This window comes from Amblyomma mixtum, chromosome 6 (genome assembly GCF_055824585.1).
Source record: "Amblyomma mixtum isolate Tamu chromosome 6, ASM5582458v1, whole genome shotgun sequence".
Classification (NCBI taxonomy): domain Eukaryota; kingdom Metazoa; phylum Arthropoda; class Arachnida; order Ixodida; family Ixodidae; genus Amblyomma; species Amblyomma mixtum.
This window is the reverse complement of record NC_143017.1, coordinates 90721283-90743627: the sequence shown is the minus strand read 5'-3', so window position 1 is coordinate 90743627 and position 22345 is coordinate 90721283. Positions and strand designations below refer to the sequence as shown.

Here is a 22345-nt window from a genome sequence, read left to right as displayed (position 1 = left end):
ACAGCACTGAAACCTTCTGCTCAATACACTCATACCCTAAACCAGGACTGAAGGACATCGCGTACACGAACCGTTAGTGCCTGATCTAAACACACGGGTTAACTAGAAGGTCGGTAAGAAAATAAACGGCCTCTCGATGCAGTTTGTTCGTCGACCGCGGCGCCAGCGCTTCGTCAAGCGTTTATACCGAAAGTCGTACTGACCTTCAACGTTGGGGATCTGCATGGGCTTGGGCGGGGCAACGTGGCCGGCATGTGACACACCCCAGACGATCACCTTGCCCTTGAGACCTTCGTAGATCTCGCGCATGAACTCGGTGTAGAACTCGATAGAGCCAGGATTGCCTGCAAAGTTCAATGGCATCGGTCACTCCCCAATGCGTGTGCAGATCGTCACGACATGGGGCAAGACAGATACGCTATCGAGCCCTGTTATAATACGGTCACGCGGATTGTGTTCCTTATATCCGGAATTCGCAATAAGTGGACGTGCCCCATTAATGTAAATCAGACAAAAGTGACGTTTATTTCTTTAAAAAGTCAGTTATGGATGTCCGTTTCTTCAAAGCAGAGCTATCAGGCCGCTTCCTAAGCTTTCCAGCGCGATAACGCGCTCGTGACACCGACACTCTCTCTGGGCGAGCCATTTAAGGACTCATAATACCAATAGCGATCGAGGCGTTCGCAGCAACTGTAGGCAGGTCGGCATCCTCGACTTCGGTCCTTGACACGGATGCAGCGGCAAAACTGCCTCAGCGCATGTGCACGCAGGACGTGCAGTATGCGTAACCCTTGTGTAAAGCGCTCGTGTAGCGCATCTGGCTCCAAATAAAGCGAGCGACAAGCCGCAGCAGCTGCTAGGCTTCTGAAGCAACCTTTGAACGGAATTAAAGCGGCCTAGGCCTAGAGACCAAACAGGAACTAGGACTTTACCCTAAGCTACTGTCTGCTTTCAGTTTTCATTAATTATTGCGCACTACTCGACCGCTTTACAGGAGGGTGACGCATATTGCGGTCCGCGCACGGAAGCGGCGCACAGGCCGAGATCGGACTCGGCAGGAGACGCACGTGAGCGGTTGGACCAGCGTGGCATATCTTGCGACTGGTGTTCCAACTTCTCATATCGCATTTATTTGTTGATACCCGGCCGTGTGCAGTAGTTTCGCTTTCAACGTTGGCCCTGTCTTGCGCTTACCGCGCTTCTGCTGCCACTTTAGATGCTTAGCTCAGCCGGCACGTACGCACGCGCCGAATGACCTTGTAAAGTGCGTCCGGTTGCGCTTAGCCAGCAGTTAACAGCAATTGCTATGCCGCCTTTTTTTGTTTCTTGGCAGTCGGCACTTTCACTTTCTTTGTTAGGGGAAGGCACGGGAGATGGGAGACGCTATCTAGACTGTGCGCCTAGATCGCGCGTTTGTCGTCAGCGGGGAGAATTTACGGCGCCTCACTGTTCGTTGCAACCGATTGGTGGGACCACGATTGTTCATTTTATCTGAGATGCAGTGGCATAGCCTTAACACATATTTTGAAGGTATCTCCACCCTCGTTCGTAATAAGCGAGCGTTCGTTGTAACTGCAGCCGTTATAAATGTGCTCGACTGTATTTAGTATCGCTCACTTGTGCTACTTTGGTTCTTATCTGATGTAGTGTAGTGCCTTAGTTCGGAACGCAGTGACTGATGAAGCAAGCACTGCAACTAAGTGATGCGATCAAAAGTGGCGGACACCAGCTCTGGGAAATACTTATAAAGTTTAAAATCTTTACACCTTTTATTTTCGTATTTGTTTGTGTTTCTCTTGGTTGAAAATGGGTCAACTGAATTATTAATCCGAAAGCATTATATGGCTTATCAGCAACGAACCGGCGTCATTGACCATGAAAAGTGGTACCAAAACATCATGACGTCACCATGGCCACGCATGCCGTCAGCAGCAAACTATAAGATAGGAATGGGTGATCATAGGCAATGAAGCGAATACATTAGACAAGACAGTAGTGATTTATGGTTTAAGAGGGTTTAACATCCCAAACCAACTCAGGCTGTGAGAGACGCCGCAGTGAAGGGCTCCGGAAATTTCAACCACCTGGGGTTCTTTAACGTGCACTGACATCGCACAGTACACGGGCCTCTAGAATTTCGTCTCCATCGAAATTCGGCCACCGTGGCCGGTATCGAACCCGCGTTTTTCGGGTCAGCAGCCGAGCGCCATAACCATTGAGCCACCGCGGCGAAGACAGTAGCAGTTATAGTGATAGGGATAATTAGTGATAGTTAAAATTAGTCATATTTATAGTGATAGTTATTGATAGCTGTAGTTTTGTGATGATAAGGGACGTTACTAAATTACGAGGGTCATTAATGACAATGCCAATATAAAGGCCTTTAGGTCAACGGCCTTCGAAGTAAATGTCTTCAGGGTGAAGTACAGCGAACTAAAAAAGCAAGCTTTCATAGCAGTGGTACCGGTAGCGCCATCTCCGCCCACCGAAGGAACGAGCGCTCTTCCTACCGTTGAGGCTGCGGCGAAACGCAGGGTGGCGAAAGAGGTTGCGCGGTTGGTTTGAAAGTACTTTCTCGATTCCTGTATCAACATTTGGCGCAGAAAACATTGCTTGAACGAGACTGTCACCAGCGAGACTGCCACCACTACACCAGCGCTGGCCGACGCTAGTGATGATCCGGCTATAGCGACACGTGATCAGTGCGCGTTTTTCTTTACTCCCCTTAGGCTTTCGAGTCTCCGCATTAGTCAGTCCCGCTTTTTCTTCCGCGACAGTCGCAGTTGCACCTGGCGTTCATGACGATGCGGAGTGTGCCCTATGTAAAGCCCCTTGATAATTTCAAGGGCTTAACCTATAAGAGTCATTCGCGTACCGTGACGGTTAGCTTTTATATGACGATCCAGTATAGGTGCGAAGAAATGACTGGAATTTAGAACATACATAGGAAACAAGCAAACAATCCTCAAGGCGAGATTGCAGGTCCTTTCGTGAGTAAAGGGCAGCTATACCTGCTCCAGCTGTTCAACATCGTACGATCTCACTGGTGAGTACTTATCTAATGTGTTCATCATGTGTTTTAAGGGCTCCTTCAAGGTGCGTTGCCATCCCCTGCTATGAAACAATGGCGTGAGTGCCTCTCTCAGCTTAAAGAGATAGCACCGCGCCGCAGGCCTCCCGGAAATCGTCACCGGCGTTGAGATAGCATTGTTTCAGCCGCAGTGAGGACTATTTCGGCCCGCTTTTCACTTTACTGTAAGATAGCTCGGAGTTCACGTTTATCTCAAATAAGTGAGTCTTCCAAGTGGCTCGGCGCATGTGGCATAGAGCGTTCGTGAAGTGCCCAGAATGCAGCGATAGTACCGACATGGCACTGTATTTGCGTTACGGTCGAACAATACTGAGGAGTAAGTGGCGTGCTTTGAGAAGGACGTTATCGTAAAGTCCTTCGACCTGGTGTGAGGCAAACGCCCGAAATACTAAATGTTCAAAGATAAAGTCTAGTTGATGACCGAAACTGTAAAACACTGCAATGTTAATTAATTCACTCATTAATCTCCTCGAGCATTACGCATACTCGTTATCGCGACCAGTCAGATTACAATGCTGAAAAACTGGAGCGACATCATGCGCTTTCTTTTTTTGGCTTCCATTGCATTGTTATGGCCAACATGGCAACGCCTCAGCTAATGACCGAGTGCAAAAATAATCAGGAAAGAGCAGAACTGTAATAGAATCGTGAATGTGCTCAATAGCCCTCCATATGCAAATATTATATGGTTCCCACACACAAAAGATAATATCTACTCACTGGAAATGGTCCAAAGAAAAGCTGCACGTTTTTTATTTAACCGCTACGGTCGTTTCGATTCAGCCACGGAGCTTTTACAGCGCGCTGGTCTTCATACTCTGACAAGTAGAGCAAAACTGCAGCGTTTGAAATTTCTCTATCTTCTTCTTCACAACTCATTCCAACTAAATTTTTCAGACTTTATAGATCTAAGACATACGCGCCAAACCAGACACATACACTCAAATATGATACAGGAATTTTCTTGCAATAGCAACTCGTTCTGGCATTCTTATTTTCCGATGTCCGTACGCGAATGGAACGCTTTGCAACCATGTATTACCGCGCAGCCAACATTGGAAAAATTTATTGCGCTCGCTGAAAAGGCAGTTCTTTCTTATACGCATTGTTGACCCTGTTTCATCATGTATATTTGTATTCTATTTTTTTTCTCCTTTTTTTTTCTTTTTTTCATCCCACTCCTGTAATGACCCCTCTAGGGTTGGCAGTATTCCAAATAAATAAATAAATAAATAAATAAATAAATAAATATAAATTTTTTAAACATTTCTAATGACGCACAGGGGCCAATCCGCTCCTGCGAGCATTATCTCTTTCGTTTTTATTTACCTTTTAGCAGTATCGATCCTCGCCAATGTAATCGAACGTTCATGAGGCAAGCAGTAGCGCACAGCAATGGGACATCCCGCCAGTAACAAAAGAGGAAGTAAGGAAAGCCTAAGGAGCAATGCTAAAAAAGGAAAGCAGCTGGTGGTTATCGCGTGTACAGAAGGTCTGTTGAAGGACGGTGGGGATATTACGCTAGAAAAACTTGCTGCCCTGTTTAGGCAGCGCCTTACGACCTCAAGAGTACCGGAAGCTTGGAAGAACGCTAACATCATATTAATTCGTAAGAAAGGATACGTCAAGGACTTGCAAAATTACAGACCGATCAGCTCACTGTCTGTTGCCTACAAGGTGTTTACTGAAGTAATCGGTAATAGAGTCAGGACAACCTTGGATATTAATCAACCAAATGATAAGACAGGCTTTCGTAATGGCTACTCGACAATACACCTTATTCACACTGTCAGTCAGGTGAGAAAGAAATTCGCAGAATATAATCAACCCCTATATATAGCCCCTATAGATCACGAGAAAGCATTTGACTCAGTCGAAATTTCAGCAATCATGCAAGCACTACGGAATCATACTTTAGATGAGCCTTGTGTAATAATAGTGGAACATATCTATAAAGGCTGCGCACACACCATAGTCGTTTATAAAGTCAGCAATAAAATTCCAATAAGGAAGGGTGTCAGGCAGGGAGACACGATATCGCCAATGTTAATCAGCGCCTATAATTACAGGAGGTAATCAGAGGCCTGGATTGTGAACAGTCGGGGTTAAGAGTTAATGAAGAATACCTAAGTAATTTGCGATTCGCTGATGACATTGCCTTGCTAAGTCACTCAGGACATGAACTGCCAAGCATGATCAATGAGCTATACAGGCAGAGTAGAACGGTGAGTATAAAAATCAACATGCAGAAAACCAAAGTAATGTTCAACAGTCTCGCAAGGGAACAGTAGTTCACAATTGGTAGCGAGGTGCTGGAAGCGGTAAGGGAATACGTCTGCTCAGGGCAGGTAGTGACCGCTGATCCGGATCATGAGAGGGAAATAACTAGAAGAATAAGAATAGGGTGGAATGCATATGGCAGGTTCTCTCAGATCATGAATGGGAATTTGGCAATATCCCTCAAGAGAAAAGTGTATACAACAGCTGTATCTTACCGGTACTCACCTATGGGGCAGAAACGTGGAGGCGAGAGCTGCGGAAAGGAAAATGATAGGAGTAAAGTTAAGAGACAGGAAGAGGGCAGAGTATGTCGAGAATATATGCGAGTTAATGACATCCTAATCTAAATCAAGAAGAAGAATTGGGCTTGGGTAGGGCATGTGATGCGAAGGCAAGATAACCGATGATCCTTAAGGGTAACGTAGTGGATACCAAGAGAAGGCAAGCGCAGCAGGGGGAGGCAGAAAGTTAGGTGGGCGGATGAGATTAAGAGGTTTGCGGGGATACGGTGGCCGCAACTGGCAAAGGACAGGGTTAATTGGAGAGATATTGGAGAAGCCTTTGTCCTGCAGTGGGTGAAGTGAGGTTGCCGCTGTTGCTGACGATGATGATGACGACAATGATCCTCGCGAGATATTCATTAAACATTGGATTCTATATCGTGACCCTTATGGCATAAAAAATGACGCCACCTGTAGTGGCAAAGCTGTTCCCTGCCCCCTTTCCTATCTAGCACTGCAATTAAAGCCGCATACAGTGCATGCGATTTTCTTCTGCGTAGGAAACACGATAGGTCCAGGTGATAAACCTATCGTGATTGCTTAGTATATGCAAAGACACACTCCCACCAGTGATTTCGAACGAAAACGAAAACTCTACGTGGCTCGCGCTGTTCGCGTCCAGGTAAAACAATGGACCGGAAGCGCATCTGCGTCGCTTCTGTTGTGCTTGTGTGTATGTGCTCTGCATGTGTTTGAAGGCCAACCGATTGTTTCGTGCGTCCCATATGTCGAGTCAAGATCGCGCGAAACAATCGGCATAGCGCGTCTTATGTGAATAGCAAACAGATATGAATGCACGCTCCTCGACGCGAAAAAAGTTCTTCGTAAGGACTATCTCGCTGCTTTGAGCTTTACACTCGACTTTCTGCTCTTGATATCTCAGTGGTAGCTCAGTATCTCCCCCTTCCCCCCCCCCCCCCCTCACCCCTCTTCAAAAAGTTTTATAAGCATATACGACCAGTACTGCATAGTGTAGAGTATACAAATCGCCCCACCACGTAATTTATACAGACATTTGAATAAGGCTGCATACTCTAACCAGTTTATTTGATTGTTCACATGTCCTGAGCCGCATATAGTAGTACATAGCCAGAAGCTTTGCCTCTGTCTAAAGAATGAAGTACAGCCATCCAGCCCAAACTGCCCTTTTCTTATTTGCGTAAAATCTGGCACCGCGTTCATTTATTTTCCTCGGAAAGATTAATGCGCCTGGGTGCATAACAGAACATTTGTGGATACTCAGCTATTTAAAGTGTCAAATTTCTTCCAGTTGCAGTAGTCCAAGTCTCATCATGCACTTGAGTAGTAGACTATTTTTCATTGGTCAACTACATCAGCTTGAAGTAAAAAGCTCGGTCAAGAATAATGCTTCAGTTTCAAACAGAAAATGTGTGCCACGTTTTTTTTTTTAGTTGTAGGCTAAAACAGACGATTTGGGACATCCCGATTGATTGCTTGACTGCTCGATTGATTGATTGATTGATTGATTGATTGATTGACTGATTGATTGATTGATTGATTGATTGATTGATTGATTGATTGATTGATTGATTGATTGATTGATTGATTGATTGAGTGAGTGAGTGAGTGAGTGAGTGAGTGAGTGAGTGAGTGAGTGAGTGAGTGAGTGAGTGAGTGAGTGAGTGAGTGAGTGAGTGAGTGAGTGAGTGAGTGAGTGAGCGAGCGAGTGAGTGAGTGAGTGAGTGATTGATTGTGTATAGCACTTGTAAAATGCCTAATGACTTATTAACCACAAATAAGACACTGCACCAAAAGTGGCACAGTGGGTTCATCAACATTCAGCCCACCGCGATGAATCACGCGAGGGAGTCTACAGCTTGCCTGGTAACAGGGAATTTTGTTCCGTCAAATATCCCGTTTATGGCCTGTACGTAAAGTCGTGCCTACCCTCCAACGGGCTGGATAGCGTCTTCTATATCCTTTTATCGCCATCGTCATAAAGATATACCCTGCCAGCTTAGTAGTAACCTTTCTTCTCTGCAGGCTCCCACTTCGCTTCATCACAACGGCCTTTGCAATGGCTGTTATGCGAGCAGGTGGCCGAGCTGCACACAATGCAAATCCACGCCCAGACCCGCACGTTCTGGCTTCTCACTTTCAGCTTATCGCATGAAGCCCATACCCTTCAGAATGGCGCAATGAGGCTTAGATACAGCCTCGGATGCCCGAGCCAGCGTACGGGCTGTCGTAAAAAAATAAAAAAAGAAGAGTCGTAAACCAATGCAGGGTCCTATTTTGTTTTGTTGATTATTACTTAATAGCTCCACGATGAGATCAACTCACAAAGCCTGCGGACAACGAAGCTTACAGCAACAGCGCCCGCTCACGCTGCCTCGCGTTACGAGCGAGCGTCCTTCCAAGTCGACGCGCAACTTGAGCGCGCGCTGAGATAGTGAAACGTGCGCCCGATCACGAAATGGCTCGGAGGTACGCCTTGACCCGCACCGTTGTGCCTATGTGGCTCAGGCGCAATACGTTTCCAAGCGCCCGATTGCAGGTCTGCAGATTCTTGGCTTCGATGAAGGCATTTTGACAAAGTAAAGGTGCCTAGCTTTGCGCCTCAATACAAGAGTACGCTTGGGCACGTTCAAAAACCACGTCAAGACGCCAGACGTGATTTACTCTTTGCTGTTGAGCGGACAAGAGTAGGCAAATGAGGGGCATGGTTACAGCATACACATAAAGAAAGCCAACAATCACTGAAGTAAAGGTAAACATAACAGGATGCTTTTTTTTCCTTGGAACGTTGATCAACGGGAAATTAGCAGTGCAATAGTTTTTTTTTTTTTACTTAAATCATGTTTGGCAAATGATAGTCTTAGCTGCTTATGTGCCACAAAACCCAACACAACGCAACAGAAATACTTTTGCCTGAAACATAATTCAATAGATACGTGTAAGATATGGGTGTTTTTACTTTCTCATTTTTTTTTCTCAATTCGGGACCAATATCAATCTAACCTTTCCAACATCCTCGAATCGGTTCAAAATCGCGCAGGTTGATTTATTTTTTCCGACTACTCCTTTTACTCCAGCGGCACCGCGCTTAAATTCCTTGTTCACCTCAGTAATCTCGGATCCAGACGTCACATCTTTAGGCTGTAGATTTATCACAAATTTTATTATGCACCACTTGATTTCAGCTCATCGCCTTATCAAGCCGCACCAACCATCCTCAAGCACGCTGCGCACAACTCCTTTCCATTTCACTTGAACGCTGAGCCCATCCTTCATGTAATACCTGTTTTCTGCGGCATTTGAGATATTATTGATAAATAAATAAATAAATAAGTAAATAAATAAATAAATGGTTTAGTTTATTTAGATTTAACGTCCCAAAGCGACTCAGGCTATGAGGGACGCCGTATTGAAGGGCTCCAGAAATTTCGACCACCTGGGGTTCTTTAACCTGCACTAACATCGCACAGTGTACGAGCCTCTAGAATTTCGCCTCCATCGAAATTCGGCCACCGTGGCCGGGATATAAATAAATAAATAAGCAAATAAATAAATAGCTTGGTTTAAGGGAGTTTAACGTCCCAAAGAGACTCAGGCTATGAGGGACGCCATAGTGAAGGGCTTCGGATAATTTTGCCACCTGGGGTTCTTTAGCGTGCACTGCAAACGCAATCCAACAATCACCTGTACTCCCCATAGACAGTTCGGGGAGTAGAGGTCTGAAGTCGCAGCTCCCGACATTCCTAGCCACCAGAGACGTGCAGGCCCCAGAAATACGAAATGGAACGTCCTGTTCGCGTTCAGACACAAATTTCGTTTTTACTTTTGCATCGAACTTCAAGCCATTAAAGGATCGCGCATCAAAGAAAAGATTGTCGCTCCCTGTGGGCCATAAATAAAAAATTACGGACGATTTGGCGCGGCTCGGCCAAATGCGAATTAGGTGCTCTACACTTCGATTTTCGCTTCGGTTTCGGTTCGTGGCACGGTTTTCGAGGGCAAGCAGGCTCCATACATAGATCGGTGAGTGGGGGCCTTAGTACAAGCGCACTAAAACTGGACGGGACACTGAAGCTCCGCCTTAAGGCGATAGAGTTAATGGGTTAATTTCCACATATGCGGAATTGGTCATTCTCTGCTTTACATTTACAGATCCCTGAAAGACCTCGTACCACTCCTGGCGCTGTGGTGCAGCGGTTACGCTATGCGCCACTGCCCTGCGATGGCAACTGCTGCCACCGGTGGGGCTTGTGCCACCCAGGCTGCTCTTCCCGAGAAACCTCTCGCGACAAATCATTAACCACCAGCTGCTACGGTGGGCAGTTTGCTCGCAATCCGGAGGGGAGGTTGTGATGACGTCACAAGGTCGCTTAGCTTGGAAGCCCACCTGCCACCAGGGCGGGAGGCACCAGGTTGCTTCTAAGTCAAGCAGGCTTCAGAAGAAGATAGGTGAAATGGCTAAGTGGAGACTTTTTAAATGCTAACGTACAAAAAAAAAAAAAAACGAGGGGTCGTGGGCAGTCATCTACACTTCGCAGCCCCTTCCCGCCGCACTCATCCGCAGCACGCAGTTCCCGCGTGCACGCGCCGTGCCCATACCGTGGTGGCGCCCGATATGAGTCCACTATCAAACAGCGGCCTTGGACTTGGACGCCTGCGAGCCGCAGAAACATTTTTTACTTAAAGCGCGTGAAGGCATTGTCGCATCCTGGGACCTCAGATATGACCGATAGTCCAGGCGGTGTTGCCATGACTCGTGGCAGCGGTCAGACAGCAGAAAGTGACCGCCAGGAGGCTTACAGTCGCGCTTCTATATGCGGCTCAAGGCTTTAACGAAGAAGAGTCGGTTGAGTAGATCGGCTTTCACGTTGATCGTTTTTCATGCTCCGACTCGCGTCTTTTTTTTTCCACATTTCATAATACTGCTCGGCTTGAACAATGAGCGTCCAGTCACGGCATTGTCCTCCGTCCTGCACTAAGACCTACGCGATGACTCACTCGCGTCGTGGCTGTATATGTATGTCGCCGTCGGGCTTTGAAGATTCCTCTGGCGAGCACGCAGCGAATAGACGATGGTTATAATTACTAAGCGGTTAATGTAATCGCAGATCGCGTGGCAGATATATAACTAAAATCGGGTCGATTTACTGGCAAGACCTCTCACGGAGATATGGATACTCACTGGCTGTCATTGTCATAACTAATTGTGGTTAGTTTCCATGATCGGGAACAAGCTTTTTTTCTTCTCTCTCCCTAATGTGAGTAAGCCAGTCATGTGAAGCATTGTTAATATGGTCACACGTTTCAATGCCTCTCTTTGAAGGGATAAAAGATGTTCCAGTAGGCATGACATTTTCAACATGAGAAAAAAGTATTTGCACACGGACATAAAATTTTCCTAGCTATGATAGATTCGGCATATGTACTATCACAGCTATCATAGCACTATCGTGGCATATGCACTATGCTACTGAAAAGAACGCATTAAAAAAAATGGCACCTGAGCAACCTCGAAATTCGAAGTGTCCGCTCGCCACTCATCTGAGCACATGTGGGTAGATCCAACCACCCAGCGTAGCACGCAACGTGGACCCTCCCACTCAGATCCTACGCCGAGTGTGGTCGTTCGCCAGGGCTTACAGACACACTGTCGACGAATACTACACGCAGCAAAAATTAAGACTTAGCTGATTTACCACCACCACACCCATCCTTATCTATCCGTGAAGCTCACATTCTTCGCCGAATCAGTTTAATCTCCTGCGTACACCAGCCAAACTTTATCTGTACCGGCACACTTCCACACTTCAGTGCCCAAGCTGTCCACACACATATGCAGACATAGAACACTGCCTTACACAGTGCCACGTAGCCTTCCAGTCCTCCGCCTATCCTTTCCCGCCACCCCCACCGTGGCCCATCTGGCTTGCCTCCCGGGGCCTGAACCTGCAACGCGCCCCCGTCACCTTGGCCCAGGACCTATTGAACGCCTAACATAAAGGCTGTTAATAAAAAGTGTCGCACCACCACCTCCACCGTTCAAGTCCAGCATTCAGTCCATCACGACGCGGATAAGGCATTCGCTCGGGCCGATGCAGTTATCCCACCTTCTCTCATTTTAAAACATTTCCCACTCGAGTAAGCTTTACTCCACATGTGTCATGCGTAAGGCACGTGGAGCGAATATCGACAGCTGCCGTTTCCCTCCACTACTACGGTATTAATATCGCCGTGGCTTTGGCTCTTCCAGGGAAGCCAACGGCGACTTTTAACAATGTGTCACTGCATGCCTACTGCAACAGGCGTCCTGAAGCGCGGCACAGAGCGATATGAATGAAGGAAGAGGTCTGTACTAAACTGGTTTCTCTCAATAGCCCCTAATCCCTCTCCTTTTCCTACTTCAATGTGCACAGCACGTCAAAAAGCATGGAGAATGTGCGCAGCCATAGAAAGGGTGTCATCTGCCTCGGCGATGAACGGTCCGTCGCACGAAATGTACAGCTGCCAAGTGTCGCGGCGGACGCCATATTAAAAGAAAAAAAAAATGTCAGGGTCCCTCTCTCGCTCTCCACAATGCGGGATTTGAAAGGCCGGCGCCAGTTCTCTCGTGGTAGCGAGGCGCTTTTGAAGGCGCTGCTTCTGGCAAGATGCGAGGGGTCCTCCCGGTCATTGATCGCCATTCAGATGGGGCATAAGATGTCATATATATAGGCCCCCTTCGCTTTCGGGTGAAATCTGACCCTTGCACCCCGAGCTGAGCTCTTATATATCGAATGACGCCCTAATTCTACCCAAAAATACATCTTAATTAAAGCTTGCCAGTGTACAAAGCTTAAAGCAGCACACGGAAACTAGTCGATGCCTTGTACGTTTTTTTGGGGTGGCATTTTCAGTTAGCCGATGATTTTAAACGTCATTTAATGTTTGTTATTCCACCGCATGATTTAATCTGTGAATAAGTTCGAAAAGTATAGAAACGAGAAACCAGAACACATGCGCTGAAGGGACGTTTTTTTGGCATTGTTGCACCAAGCGCCACCCGCTAACAAGGTCCGGTTTCAAATGACTGCAGTGATGTTGATATATACACAAAGGCAGGAAGGTCTAGCAGAGATGCTGATGTGCTGCACACGAAGACAGTTATGTACGCGACGAAAAAGTTGGGATGACAAAAAGAAAATCTTTACTTTGAGAGCACTTTACTTGTGTAAGCTGTCATTCCTCAACAGACTGTGAAAGTAATGAGCGCAGGTAAAGAATTTCAACATTAACATTCAACGCAAGCTAATAGTCACCTGTCTTCTTGAAAAAAAGCCCCCCCCCCCCCTCCAAAAAAAAAAAAAACTCGTAATATATGAAAATATTTGCCCAATAGTCTGATTTCTACCCGAACTTGAACTCAGAAAACGGCGTCCGGTTTCTGCCCGCCTAATTCTGAAAAAAAAAGAAAAAAAATGGATAAAACCCGAAAATGATGTGCCTCACGTATACGCTCCTGCTCTGGTAATTCCTTTAATAATGCTGCGGGAGCTGATCGAGCTCACAAGCGGCGAATTCTGCTACGAATGGCGGTAGTGTGTTGTAGGGAAAACTCAGAAGGGCGTTAGGTAGAATGGTCCAGTTAAGAGAAATACGTGGAGCGACGGAGTGGAGAGACTGAGCTGTTTCTTGTGCTGTCCTATACTGTGCTCCGCGGGAAAATTTCGACCACCTGGGGATCTTTAACGTGCACTGACATCGCACAGCACACGGGCGCCTTTTGCGTTCCGCCTCCATCTAAATGCGGTCGCCGCGGCCGAGTTCGAACCTGGCAACTCCGACTCAGCATAGCTGAGCGCGCTAACCACAGAGTCACCGCGGCGGGTATAGTGTCCATTCACTGGTCGAAATTATTCCGAAGCCCTCCAATACAGCACCTCGTTCTCACTTTATTCTTTCATTCCCACTTCCCTTTCCTCACGGCGCATTTAAGGTATCCACACAGAAGTGACATAGTTGCTGCGCCTTTTCATTCCTCAAAAACCAATTTTAAATTTTTTACTGGTTCATGGTTTATGAGGGTTTAACGTCCCAAAACGACACAAGCTATGAGAGACGCCGTAGTGAAGGGCTCCGGAAATTTCGACCACCTGGGGTTCTTTAACATGCACAGACATCACACAGTACACGAGCCTCTAGAATTTCGCCTCCATCGAAATTCGACCAACGCGGCAGGGATCGAACCCGCACCTTTCGGGTCAGCAGCCGAACGCCATAACCACTGATCCACCGCGGGTATAAGAGTGCCTGAATTAGTTCACGCTGTGGTCACCTGAATGCAAATGAAGACTGACGTGCCTTGGAATGGTTGGGAAAAGGCTTTATCTTCTGCTACCCTTCACTGCTCACGACAACTGCTCAGAGCCTGGGGTGAAGAACTCCGCGCGGCAGACGGTGGAAAGTGAGCGCGTGCCTACCAGGGGATCCACGACTGTGTTGTATAGAGTCACTGGGAGGTTTGCCAGTGTGCTGCATTCCCCCTCTCCACGACTCCGGATTTGGAAGGTATATGACAGCCGCTGCCTAGTGTATCCAGTACAACAATCACCTTTGTGATGCCATGTTTATGCGCCCTCAAAACGCAATTTTTTTGGGTGATAACTTAAAACCCTGCGTATAGGTGGCAGAACTCAAACCGACGATATCGTGGCTGTAGTTTACAACCTGGTTACGGCTCACGCGTCTACCCCTGCGGACGGCCTTTTAGAAACAGCGCACGCTGTGAAACCGCTCTCACTGCTTGCATTCACTGAAAGAGAAACCTACGCTACAACGTTTGCATTTACAGACAACGCCACGCTTCTGTGCAGCGTTCGAAATGCTATGCTTCGAAAAGGGGAGCACGAAAGCTGAGCTTAAGGAAAGGCATTTGGGGTTTGGCACGGCTTGCAGGTTTGCGTGGTTGCACTCTGTGCGTAAGCATCGAACCTGAAGCCCCCGACATGTGGCCTGGTGTCTGTAGAGAGTCTGGAAGTTTTTGCACAGCGCGATACGCATCCGCGGGGAACCAGCGACAGAAGCGCAGAAAACTAGAATGGCATATTTACTGTCACCTGTCGTCGATGAAGACGGCGCATGTAGGCAGCTGGCGTCTCAAAGACCGCGTTGCGCTAAAACTGCCTGCTCTACACATACACGCGGAACCACGCACGCACAATATTTATTTACGTGCATTTGGCGTTGATATCATAAATTGTGACAAGAGAACAATAACCTCGCTAAGTGCTGTATACTTTTGTTATTATTCGTTGTACATTTTCGCTGCAAAATATGTTTACTGTGGTGTAGCATTTCTCACTTCGTCTTCATTGTTTACAATTAGCTTTACAACTTAGTCTGCGAACAACCTTCAAGGGAGCTAAGTGGCCTGGCCTTGGAACCTGGTGCCTACCATAAGCAGCTTTCCTGTTGTTCGCGCATCTTTAGGCCTGTTTTCCGACCTCGGTCTTCTAAGGCTTAATTGCGGTCTAGCTCCTACCATTAAAGCAGCAGTAAATACAGCAAAAAATGACAGGCAGTGTGCGGGGTGTTAGGATCAAGCGGTCTAGCGGTGATTGTAACTCCACAAATAGGTTTGATCAAGATCACGGGAGGCATACAAACTCTGCAAAATGAAACTGTTTGTTCACTTCGTAATACTGGATGGCAGGATTAAGACTCGGAGTAAATTAAAACGACGAATCAGCTAATTTAAAGCACTTCTTCTATATCTCTCACGATCTCAAGCCTACTTGTGGCGTTACAATCAACGCTACAGACTACTAGAACTCAAACCACATGGGAGAATAGTTCAAATTAGAAATTATTTACCTGGCGTAGGCGAATTGCAAGCGCTACCTCTTGATTACACGTAAAGGAAAAGAAACGCGTAATTTGGTGTCTCCACAACTTTAGTTGAGTCGTACCGGCCAAGTAGTACTGTGTAAGTGTTTTTTTTTTTTCCAACATTTCCGACAAACGTCGAATGCTAACACAGGAAAACGTGTGACGACTTCGAACTCGCTTCATACGTCTACAGGAGTTATACTGTGCACAAGCCTAGACGTGCCTGCAATCCCCCTGCATGGTTACTGAAATCTAAATGTGGGCGAACAAAAGAGATCCACTCCAATGCGTTTGCCCTTTGTTCTACTCCAAGAAGCATGAGAAAACCGTGATGTGCAGAGCTTGTTTTAGGTGCGCTTTCGCAAGCGTCCTTTGTTAACGGCGACCATCGCGTGTGATACGGAAGGGCGCCTCGTCGTCCTTGTGTTTTTCCGCTGTCGTATAATGCACCGAGGGAGAGAGAGAAAGGTAGAGGCGGAGGGGGATAGTGCCAGACTTCATTATGTGGCGCAAAGCGGAAAGCCAGGGGCTGCTCCTGTTGGTATCCTCTGAAATCCTGTTCGCTGCCTAAAAATAACTAACAAATGAAAATTCATCAAGGCCTAGAGAGATGGGAGGGAGGGGGGGGGGACGTTATGATGTAATCAAATTGCGGTAAATGAGGTGAGCCCAGCAAGCAACGTGCGGGGGAGCATTTGAGCAACGCTATAGCAACCGCAACACCCGCACCTACGGCAGTGCGGTTATTTGTTATTCAGACATTTGTCTTGCCCGGCAGGCATGCGGTAGGCGTGAACAAATGCGTGGTGGAGCAACGCGTGTTAGCTTGGATAAAGGATCAGCAAAACAGCTTCTGTTTATGCGAAACGCACGTCCGGCTCCTTGCACCACCACTGTGTATACCTGCAACGCCAACACCAGCCGAAGGCGCACGAACGGAACAAGTACCATGGCGCCCACGTCTAGCACAAGCGTTCTGCGAGTTTGTCAGAATGCGTGATCCACTACGCTGCAGTTTGTTCTTTAATACATGTTCGTTACTTTACCTCAAATAGCGTTGCGGGTAAAGCGAGACACTCCAGTGGAGAGCTTCAGATTAATTTTGGCCACCTGAGAATCGCAAAGCGTCAAAATGAAGGGCACACTCAGAAACCTCATCATGAAAGCGTTTTCGCATTTCATCTGACCGCTGCCCCGAATGGAATTTTAGGCCGCGTGCTGAGGATTAGGGCGCTTTAACAGCCAAAAAAATGACGGAACGTGATTGATGTAAGTTTCGGCGTTAGTGCTATTTAGCGGTGAATTGCAGGGCATCCCTCCTTGAAATATGAACGTCTCATATTTCCTTTCGCTCTTTTTTCCGTGAACTGTGCCATCGTAATACTCAACTATGTGCGAGAGAGAAACTAGATTATTTTGCTTGAAGCTGCCCGAGCGCGGCCGCTTTGCAGGACACGTTTGTCATCTAGTGTCGACATCTTGAACCTGTTCGCTGGAATCTGGAACTTCCAGCGTTTCAGGAACAGGGATGGCTTCCCCTGAGTCAAGTTCATAGGCTGCAGTTATCCGAGCATCGTGAGGAGGGTATGAGCCACCTGAAAGTGCCGACGGAATACATGCCCACTGCACCTTCGATTCAAACCAGGCTCCATAATTAGATTTATGAGCAATTCGATTTTTTTTGTGTGTGTGTGTTTAACGTCCCAAAGCGACTCAGGCTATGGAACGGCGTAGTAGAGGTCTGCGGATAATTCTCACCACGTGGGGTGGCGGAATATACAGTCCCCGTCAAAAGTATACAGCCCAAGGGGGTTTGCTTCTAACCTGTTTAGCGCGGCTCCCTAAGCACATCTAGCAGTCAAAGCTTTGGGGAAATTAAGGGCGCATAGCCATTCCTCTTTCGTGAGATTACGGTCGCCGAGGATGCATAACGAGGCTGAGTGTAGGCCTCACAAGCAAACCCCGTGGGCTGTATACTTTTGACGGGGGCTGTACGTGACCGCCGCGGCGAGGATCGAACCCGCGTCTTTCGAGTTAGCAGCCGAGCACCATAACCACCGAGCCACCGCTGCGGGTGCACGCATTTTTCGTATTACGAGACATACACGTATGAATATGCAGGTTGTACAGTCGTGCCCTGATATGCAGTAATGCAGTAGAGCACGGATATATCGAACCCGCATATATCAAATTATTGGATACATCGAACGCACAGTTTATTGCTTTGAAAATTATGAGTAAAAGTAAAGGTAATTCTCGCAGTATATCGAACTTCAATATCGCCGGTCGTACGATACATCGAACTTCTCGCTGCGCTTCTGCAAGAGCCGCTTCTCCTCCTAACGGCGCTCTTCGATCATTTCTCGTGCGCGAAGACGGGGCGGCTGCGGGGCCTACAATACATACTGGCAGCACTAGCGCTGTGAAACCGTGTTCAAAGGTGAACTTAGGGTGTGCTTGACGGTGGTCTTCTATCTCGTGCTCTCCTTTTCCGCGCCATATTGCAGTCATGCGGCGCAGGCAACCTAGCTCGTTGCTGTAAACAGCAGGAGGAACGGCCGGTGGTTGTTCCTTTGACCGCTTAGACAAAGGATGCGCGCCGCCAAACCTTGGGCAGTTCGGACATGAGTAAGCGATCATAGCTGGCTAAGGTGTTCTCGAGCCCATAGTAAAGAGTAAGCATTTAATATCTAGAGAGTACATACACTCTTGCTAAGGAGACAGACCAGGAATTTTAGTTGAATTACATGCCATTATACAGTGGAATCCGGATATATCACTTGAAACTCGAAGGGGATCGCAAAATAGTTCAATATATCAATAATGCTATGCATAAAAATGGCGATATACAACAGTATCTGTAAATTAGGAGATACATTGCGCTCAGGCGAGTGACGCTCTTGCAGCATGCACCGCCTTCCGGCGTGCTGGCACAGCATCGCTCGCTAGGCGTTGCTAGGCTCACGCGCTTCGAATCGAAACGGCAGCGGATGGGTTTTTGCTGCGATCCTGACAGATCTTCTGCGAGCCTCTCCTGGAAAATTTATTCCTGCTCTTATAAGAATCACGACACTATAAGTATCTTTATGGAAGGCGAAAGAAAATTGTGTGGCTACTCTATCTTGTGCTTCCGTTGCCTTCCGTGCGATGGGCCATTTCGGGTAAACTAAAGAACTAGCCTGTTGCGCCCGCCTGTCTTAAGTAGCTACACTTAACACATGGTAGAGAGAGGGTGTGGTAGATGGTCTTTGGCGATCACAAAATGAACAAGGGAGGGGAAAACCTCAGGTTGCTTGAGCCAACGTTTCGACAAGGGGACTTGTCCGACGAAGACAAGTCCCCTTGTCGAAACGTTGGCTCAAGCAACCTGAGGTTTTCCCCTCCCTTGTTCATTTTGTGAACACTTAACACATGTCATTTCTGCGTAGAGCAGTGCAGATGACGACTTTACGTTCCCCGACATCGTAACTTCTTTCTCGCTCTCTACTGACCTTCTTTGGACTTATTCGGCTCTAATTTTATTCTTTTTAGGCGTCGTTGATTCTTAGGATTTCATAAAGTAGCATCGAATTGCTTCCGGATATCTTGACATCTTCGGGCTTCCTTCGTATAAGAATTTCGTGCGTTTGAAAAAAACCCACACGCAACATATTACGGTAGCCGGTAGACGCAAAACTAACCGTGCGCCTAATATACATTCCCTGCGGCGGCTTGCTCCTCCAGCCGCTAGATGCGCGGCCTTGACCCGCCGAACTGGTGTTGGCGGGAAAGAGAAGGCGAAAGCGAACCAGACAGGCAATGCGAACGGCCGAACAAGCACTGAGGAAAAAGACCTGTTTCCTTCTTACATGGCGCGCACGCCCCGCTGTGCCCTACGTTTGCGCGCAGACGTTTAGTTTCTTCGTCTGCCTTCGGTGATCCCGGAGGCACCTATCCATTCACCGCGCTCGGAGGCACGCGCAATAAGCACCGCGCCTCGAAGCGCGTTCCCGTCTCTGCCGCTAGGCGTGGTCCTGACAGCGGAGGAGAGGAGAGTGCTGGGTCTGGTCACGTGGGGCTACAGCGGTGTTACGTCACGTTACCTTGACCTCAAAACCGCTCGACGCGAGCGTTGGTTAATTAAAAAGAAAACAGAAACGGCCGGCCTCTTTTCAAATGGAGCGGAGGGGAGCCTTAAGTAAGCGCGACCCGGGAAGACGGTCGGCGTGCGTCCGGAGGCTATTAGATTATGCGATAGCAAACATTGAACCACTGAAGCAAAGCAAAGAATAAAGAAGGCTGCCCAGCAGGAAGAAAGTTCGTGGATGATTTTCCTCGCAAAACTAACATTTCGGAGCTACGGGTCGATATTGCAGGCAGTATGCAGAATACTGTGGATATGTTAAGCTGAAAAAGCTTAAAAGCGAAGAGTAGGCATTGAAGAACAAAAAAAAAAAAGAACCAAAGTACGCCATAAAATCGTGTCAATGCAGAAGCGTATTCGCTGTGCAAATTAAGCCGCCGAGACTTGGCAGGCGCGGTTGCGAAGAACTCTACAAATAATTATCAGTCAGCTGCACATAATGGACACGCGTGCTTCAACTGCCAACAAGGGATTTTTGTATCGCGGCTACAAAAACGCGCGAAAAGAACAAGTAGAGAGGTCGTAAATATGGGGGTAAATTATATCATTAAAAAAAATTATATTAGACCCATCGCGGCGGCCCAGTGGCGTTGGCGTTCGACTGCTGATTCCAAGGTCGCGGGTTCGATCCCGGCCGCGACAGCTGAGGCGAAATACAAAAATGTCCCTGTGCTGTGCGACGTCATCGCACGCTGAAGAACTGTGGATGGTCTGAATTAATCCGGAGTTCTCCACTACGGCTGCCCTCACTCCCGATGTGTCGCTTCGGACGCTAAACCGTCAAATTCGCAAAATCATATCCGCTACCGACCTACCTAAACAATCCGCTGTCGGGTTTCCAAAGCAATTCCCGGCAATAAGAAAGATAACTTTGCCCCCTTTTTTTTGTCAGACGACGAAATCCGAGAAAAATTTCGAAAGTGCTTTCAAACATGCTTTATATCAGTTGTGGTATGGAGTATACTCTGAGCACAGAACACAAAAGCATGCACAAGATTTAATGATCGTACGCAGAACGAGGCTGTCTGTGAACAGGTGGGCGAGCTGGTTCTGGCCCATATTGATGTGGAAGGAGAACAAAGGACGACAGATAGGTAGAAGGAAGCCACGTGACAAGCTCTCTTATGCGGCTTTCTTTTCTAGTCCTTCGTTACTTGTGGATGTTTTAAGCCTGAGCCTTCTGAAGGCTGCAAAGAATTCACTTCGCGAGAAGTAAAAGTATCCTACATTGAAGGTACAAAAATAGCATTCCAACTTCGCCAAATATATGGGCGGATTTCTTGAACAGAGTTAATAAATGAGCCAAGGTTGAATTAAATACTGCGGCGTTAGAACGTTTCTTCAGTGCATAATGGCAGTTTATTCCAAGAGTGACAAGGGATGGCGGGATATATAGTTTCGTACACTCTGTACACAAATAAGCCTATATGGGAGTAAAAAGGGAGAAAGTTGTCCTCCAGCGCCAAGGGCGTCCGCAGAATTTTTTGCAGGGGGGGGCCCATTGGTTGTTGGCGCCGGAGGGGGGGGGGGGGGTATATTCGTAGCGAAAAGGCACTATTTGCGGAGTAAATTTATTTATTTATATATAAATAAAAAATAAGTAAAATACACACATGAAAGAAAATTACAAGCAGCAAATTAAAGCGCGGATTGTAGAGATACATTGAAGTTTATCAACAAAGAAACAATTAAAATTAATAAAAATGCAAAAAGATACTATCAATACTCGAAGTGCTCAGTCTTACTGCATACGGGTTCTCGACTCACCCGAATTGATGACCAGCACACAGCGCAATATGTTCACAAACACGCAACTACAGTCACTCAGTCAGTCTTCCTTGAACAGCAACTGTAGGCGCCTCGGATTTTTCTGGGCGAATTGCGTAGTTACACGGGTGATAAATTCATTTCTGTGCTTCATTACACGCTCTCAGTGCACAGTCATCATATATATTGATTGGAAAAATGGTTGAACGAGTACGTTGAAAACAAAAGATGACTATATATACAACGAAAACTTATTTACAAGATAAATGCACGCTCGCAGCTTCATACACCTCGCTCCATCTTGCTCGCGCATCCGCACAGTCGAGCAACCGCACACACACTGCTCGCCGCTCGTCGTTTTCTCGTCCGCTGTCTTGGTTGTTCTCACCTTCGTTGACAACCCGCCACTAAAAACACCGAAGCACAAACACAGAAGCGCGCACACGTGCAAGGGCTTACTTGCCACAATATCCACGAATGCGCACTTTTGGGGTGTAAGGAACGCCGCGCGACTTCCGAGGGGAAGGGACACCCGCAACTAATTCGGCCGGAAAATTTGTTTTTGTGCTTTTATGGGGTTCAGAGCCCCAAAACGACTCAGGCTATGAGGGACGGAGTAGTACAGAGTTTCGGATAATGTCGACCACCTGGGTCTCTTTACCATGCACTGACACGCACAGTACATGGGCGCTGTTGTGATTTGAGGCCCAGCCAGAGGTGACAGGCGAGCCAGGCAGGCGCCATCGGGCTGCGTTGACCAAAGGCGCTGGTTTTCGGAGAAGACGCAAGGAACGCTGGTGTGGGGGCGCCTCTGGAGACTGCGTCGCCGTGAACAAAAGCAGCTAATCCCCTTTGCCGAAGGTTCTGAAAGCGGCGCTTCTACCGCACCGAGCTCTCCCGTGGATCGGAGGAGACAGCGAGCGGCGGCGGCGCCAACTCGTCGCCCGCTTGCCCCTGAGC

At 47.5% G+C, this 22345-nt stretch overlaps 1 protein-coding gene across 1 annotated transcript in view; it reads right to left on the bottom strand.

Moving 5' to 3' along the window:
• Positions 1 to 22345, bottom strand: part of LOC149339641 (lipid droplet-associated hydrolase-like) — a 50995-nt gene that overhangs the window by 5053 nt on the left and 23597 nt on the right. Inside the window, exon 2 of the mRNA XM_089548345.1 lies at positions 204 to 344. Coding sequence (XP_089404471.1) covers positions 204 to 344 — 141 coding nt within the window. The remainder of the gene's footprint in view (positions 1 to 203; positions 345 to 22345) is intronic.